The 6,035-nt window shown below is 33.9% G+C and overlaps 1 protein-coding gene across 1 annotated transcript in view; it reads left to right on the top strand.

Annotated features, from left to right (window-relative positions):
• LOC101344770 (cytochrome P450 3A4-like) overlaps positions 1–6,035 on the top strand; it is a 69,235-nt gene that overhangs the window by 49,479 nt on the left and 13,721 nt on the right. The window contains exons 9-10 of the mRNA XM_004391082.2: positions 2,448–2,575; positions 3,677–3,743. Of these exons, the coding sequence (XP_004391139.1) occupies positions 2,448–2,575; positions 3,677–3,743 (195 nt within the window). The remainder of the gene's footprint in view (positions 1–2,447; positions 2,576–3,676; positions 3,744–6,035) is intronic.

Here is a 6,035-nt window from a genome sequence, read left to right as displayed (position 1 = left end):
ATCCATTCTGTCACTCTCTGTCTCTTTATGGGTGCATTTAGGACACTTACATTCAGTATAATTATTGATATGTGTGAGTTTATTGCTGTCATTTTGTACTGCTTTTTTGGTGATGCTGACGTTTTCTTTGTTCCTCTTACTTTCCTGTGCTGAATTCCTTTTGTTTGTGGATTTTTTTTCATTTCTTTTGTTTTTGTAGGTTTTGTTTTTACTGAGACTTTATGTTTTTCCTCTTTACTTTGATGAGTAAGTTTGTTAACTTTCTTTGTGGTTACCATGAAATTTACCCTTATCTTTCTAAGTTTGAAGCAGTCTATTATTAATTAGTATCGCCTTGCCTTCCTCTCCATTAGAAGGTTCTATACCTACACCATTTATTCCCTCTTTTATTGTTCTGATGTTGTTGTCATTTACAGATTAACTTCTCTGATTCCCTGTTGTATTTCTTTTGGTTTTGATAATTCTTTGATTTTTTTATATATTTATGTCTTTGTGTCTAAGCTTTTTCTCTTATAGACAGCGTATTGATGGGTCGTGGTTCTTTAATCCATTCTGCCACCCTCTGACTCTTGACTGCTGCATTTAAGCCGTTTACCTTCAGTGTGATAATCGATAGCTGTGAGCTTATTGCTGTCATTTTTTTGTGGTGTTGACATTTTCTTTGTTCCTCTCCATATGAATTTTATATCAACTTGTCAATTCTTACAAAGAAACCAGCTAGCCTTCTGATAGGGGACGCTTTGACTCTGTAGATCAACTTGGGGAGCATTGTCATGTTAACAATATTAAGTCTATTGATCTATGAACATGAAATGTATTTCTGGTTTTTTTTTTAGATCTTTGAAATTTTTTAACAATGTTTTATAGTTTTTAAGAGAATAAGTTTCCCTTCTTTTAAAAATTGCAGTCTTTTTATTTTACCGTCTTTGATGCTATTAAAAATGGAAATGTTTTTTAAATTTCATTTTCATATTAGACTTTGCAGTTTATCAAAACAAGATTTTTATAGACTGATTTCATATCTTGCAAAGTTGCTGAATATTCATTAGTTCTATTAACTTTTTAGTGGATTCCTTAGGATTTTCTGTATACAAGTTCATGTCAAATGAGAATAAAGATAGCTTTATTTCTTTCTTTTTGATCTGCCTATGTTTTATTTCTTTTTCTTGTCTAATTGCTCTGGCTAGAAACTAGAGTGCAATGTTGAATCAAAGTGGTGGGAGTCTGTATTTTTCTATTCTTTTGATGTGTTTTTCTGGTTTTGATATCAGGGTAATTCTGACCTCTTAGAATGAGTTAGAAAGTGTCCCTCCCTCTTCTACTTTTTGGAAGTGTTTTTAAAGAATTGTTATTGATTCTTATTTAAATATTTGGTAGAATTCACAAGAGAAGTTTTATGATCCCAGGCTTCTCTTGGTAGGTTTTTTTTTTTTTTTTTTTTTTTTGTTAACTAATTAAATCTTTCTGCTCGATGTAAATCTTTTCTGATTACCTTTTTATTATTTATTTGGTTTTTGTCATTCTATGAATTTTTTCATTTTAGCTATATTATCTAATTTAGTGGCCTTCAAATAGATCATAGTATGCCTTTATACTTCTCTTAATTTTGTGATGTTGGTAGCAATCTCTTATTTCATATCTGAAGCTAATAATTTGAGTCTTTTTCTTTTTTCTGTATCAATTTGCTAAAGGTTTCCAATATTTGATAATCTTTTTAAAGAACCAGGTTTTGATTCCATTAATTTTCTCTATTGTTTTCTATTTCATTAATTTTTTCTCTAATCTTTATTATTATGTCCTTTTTTTCTACTTTTTAAATATGTTCTTTGCCCTTTTTCCAGTGTCTTATGGTGGAAGATTAGGTTATAGATTTGCGATCTTTCTTATTTTTAACATAGAAATTTAAAGCTATAATTTTCCGTCTAAGCACTGCTTTAGCTGCATTCCAATAATTTTGGTGTGTTGCATCTTCATTTTCAATTAATCTTAAAGTAATTCCTAATTTCCTTCTTGATTTCTTCCATAACTGATTATTTAGGAAATTGTTGCATAACTTACACATATTTGTGAGTTTCCTAATTTTCTCTTTTGTTGATTTCTAATTTAATTCTATATTTTGTATTTTTTTTTTACTATTATTTCTACAAAAGTATGATTAATTAAAGAAACAGATTATGATCTGGTTTATCCAAAGAGACTCTAGTCCAGTTCATAAAAGACAAAGAGGTCAGGGTGGTTAATGATGTTCCTTTGGTCAGTGCAAAGATAAGGAAGGTGCACTGTTCTCATCCACTGGTCTGGAACATCACTTAAGGGTCATAGAGGGAATGGCTCCTGGTTGAGAACTCTGGTCTCTTTTATTCTTCTGATTGGTTGAGCAAATTGTAATTGTTCCATTAAAATGTGCATTTTCACTATTATTTCTTTATTCTTTTTTTTCCTTAAAGTCCTGTTTCCATTCCTTACTCCAGTTTGTGAAGCACTAGGTATCTCTCTGTTTCCAAGAGCTGTTACTGATTTTTTCACAAAATCTGTACAAAGAATGAAAGAAAGTCGCCTTAAAGATAATCAAAAGGTAAGATTTGGTGGTGGTTAAATGACTGTGCTCCTGTTCACTTTTTGATGATTTATTTAAATATATATATATATGATTTGTGTACTTTTCTGCATTTAAAAAAGTATATAGAGAATTGTAGGGCTTAGAGCAAGAGAGTTTTTACATTTTGGAAGAATGAAGAATGTGGAGACTAGGGAAGGAGATACAGAATGAGTTACAGATGCAGAGTTTAAAATTTAATAACGAACATGATAATTAAAATGTTACTACATAAATATTGATGGGGTAAAAAGTTATCATTTCCCTTTTTTTCAATATGTCATCAAATGATAAAATTACTGTTGAAATATTGATTTACTGGTATTATAATTTCTCCATTTCTTGACTGACAAACAGTTATTTCAATTCCAAGCCTCAAGCACTACACATTTTCCAATGTAAGGAATCTCAGGTAAACTAGTTGAATATCACCCATGTTAAATTTCTGCACTTTCATAGTCTGAAGAGGGCAGGGGTCTTCTCTGGGCATTAAGGCTGCAAGATGACTGTCTTAGCTTTGACTTCATGAGGCCCAGAGTGAGTAGCACGGTAATTACTTCAGGTAAAGGAAGTAGGTCTGGAAACCCCAGAATATCACTGAAGATTGTTTAGAGTTTTGGGACGGTGGGATATTGGAAGATGCTCACAGAAAACAGCAGATGAGCTCTGCAAATGTCAGGCTTTAATCTGTGTTTTCATTGGTTTAGAAAAAGAAATGCAAGGCTAAGTGAAGGCATGAAATTAAAGCCAAAGCAAAAAAAAGACTGAAGTCAGGGGTTTTTCTCTTGAGCAAGAAGGTATGGCATGAGAAGAAGCAGACAACTCTTTGGCTAGGAATCTGTGTTCAAAAGCCAAGGAAGCCAAGAATCAGGGAGGGCAAGATCACAAAAGCAGTGAGATATGGTAGCTAGATTTATCCCAGGGAAATATCTTGCTCTTTAAGATTTACAGATGAATGTTTCTGTTCACTGGTGACTCAGGCAACACAAGTCAGACTTCACAGACTTAAAGGGCCATATTCTTAGGAAAGAGGTAAAGCACTGCTCTTTGTGTCATTTGAATTTCTCTTTCTGCTTTCAGCACCGAGTGGATTTTCTTCAGCTGATGATCAACTCCCAGAATACCAAAGAAATTTCATCCCATAAAGGTAACCAGGAGAGTGACTCAAATGGCTACTGATGGAGTGGCTCAGAGGAGAGAAGTTGGTCTGAAAATGTGCAAGAAGCTTTCGAGGCACATGAGAATTTCTGCCCAATTAAAGAAAGAGAAATATTCAGAAATTATAAATTATAGCCAGATAGATTATCTCGAAGTCAGCAGACATAACTCTGTTCAAAGATAGAAGGGCACCCATAAAAGAAGCATTTCATGCATATAAATCAGTCAGTGTTCTATGGATCACTCACATCAGAACCCCCAGGAGCTTGTTTTACATGTAGATATCCAGGCTGCTCCTAGATCCCTGAGTTTGAACTCCGGCCTGGAAATTTGCATCAAGTCATCACATCAGGAAGTACATTGCCCCAATATTGGTGATGGCAACTTGGAACCCTTGGTTAAAGTTGTGCTCAGTAGCTTAATCTACTGTAAAGTTTTGTCATTATTAATTCATTTCAGGAACCTTTGAGACTATGTAATTATCTTGTTTCTCCTCAAACTTTCACATACTAGTTTTATTACCCATTGATTATTGAGCGAAGCAATTATTTGTATGATGGTTTCAAAATGGTGGTTTTCTATTTCTACCCTAGCTTCCACATTTTTGAGTTGGTATTCCACTGTAAGGGATAACTTTATTTCTCCCTTGTTTATTTACTTACATTTGTATGGGCTCATAAAGTATTACATTAGTCTCACACTATCATGATTTATTTTGATGTTCCGACTGTCTCTGGTTTGTTCAGTGGAAGCTCTTTCAAAGTGACTGCTGTGTCCTTTACATATGACAAACATTTTCTAAGTACTTACTTGCTTTCTGGAATAAGATATTTCAGGTTTCTTTTCTATTTCACCTGATAAATCCTGAAATCAGTCATTTCTTCAAGGAGCTGTAGTTTTGTTTAATAGGAAATGGTATTTAGAAACCAAAATCTTGGAGTTAGGTATGCTCATTGCTACTGGGTTTTCTTTACCCTTAGATCATCTCATAGACAAAATTAAAAATATATTGGCACAGAACTGAGAAGCATAAATATATAAATATATATCCATTTATAGAGATATAACTGGCTCTCTTTCTCTAAAAAAGTCCTAATTAATAATCTATTTCCATGACATAAAGAGTTCCATCAGGTTCAAGTGGAAGGCATTAATGGTTTGAACAATAAGTTAACAAAATTCCTGAATATTTAACAAGTAAGTCTAGACAATAGGGATGAGCTGACTTAAGCACATCACTGTAAATAAACTTATATCTGTGTCTACATCTGCAGCTATCTATCTATTACCTCTCTACCTATCATTTATCTATCTTCTATGCTTTTTCTGGGTTTTCTAGAGAAGAAAAACTAGTGAAGCATCTATCTATCTATCTATCTAGAGACTTATCTCAAGAAAATGGCTCACTGTTGTGGAGAATGGAAAGTCCCAAAGTTCATGGGTCAGGCATTGGCTGGAGGCTTCTCCTGACTCAAGTGGCTTCAGGGGTTAACAAACCCAGAATTGGCAGATCAGATGGCAGGCTGCTGGCTCAAGTCCCAAGAACTGAAGGTCAGAAGATGATGAATGAGAAACAGGATCCAGAATAAGCAAGCAAGTTTTGTTGGATCATCCATACGTTTATTGGATGCAGACCACAGGCCCTAGGAAACTCCCCTTAAAAATAATTGGCTGATCAGTTCAGATCACAGCATAGAGGTCATTATATTATATCACAAAATGGAGGATAAGCACATCAGATCACAAAATAGAGGATAAAATCAAAATATTCAGAATCACAGCCTAGCAAAGTTAACACATAACATTAAATATCACATCTAGCTATCATCCATATCTGTCATCTATCTATATATTATATATCTCCTTATCTCTCTATATCTCTTTGTATTTCTATTTCTCTATCTACAATGTCCAAAAGAACTTTCAATGATGAAGGAAATGTTCTTTGTCTGCACTATTGAATATGGTAAGAGCTAGATAAGTGTGTCTATTGAGTATAGATATGTGGCTAGTGTCAGTGAAGAACTGAATTTTTAACTTTGTTTATTTTTAATTAATTAAAATTTAAGTCCAAATGGTCCCATTTGGCTAGTGGTTACTGTATTGTAAAACGTCCCCACACATCTGACAGTTTATCATACTGTGGTGGCTTGCATGTCGTAGTGATGCTGGAAGCTATGCCACTGGTATTCAAATACCAGTAGGGTCACCCATGGTGGACAGTTTTCAGTGGAGCATCCAGAATAAGACAGAGTAAGAAGAAGGACCTGGTAGTCTACTT

Source organism: Trichechus manatus, unplaced genomic scaffold (genome assembly GCF_000243295.1).
Source record: "Trichechus manatus latirostris isolate Lorelei unplaced genomic scaffold, TriManLat1.0 scaffold00454, whole genome shotgun sequence".
Lineage (NCBI taxonomy): Eukaryota > Metazoa > Chordata > Mammalia > Sirenia > Trichechidae > Trichechus > Trichechus manatus.
The sequence above is the reverse complement of the archived record's forward strand: the minus strand, read 5'-3'. Positions and strand labels throughout refer to the sequence as shown.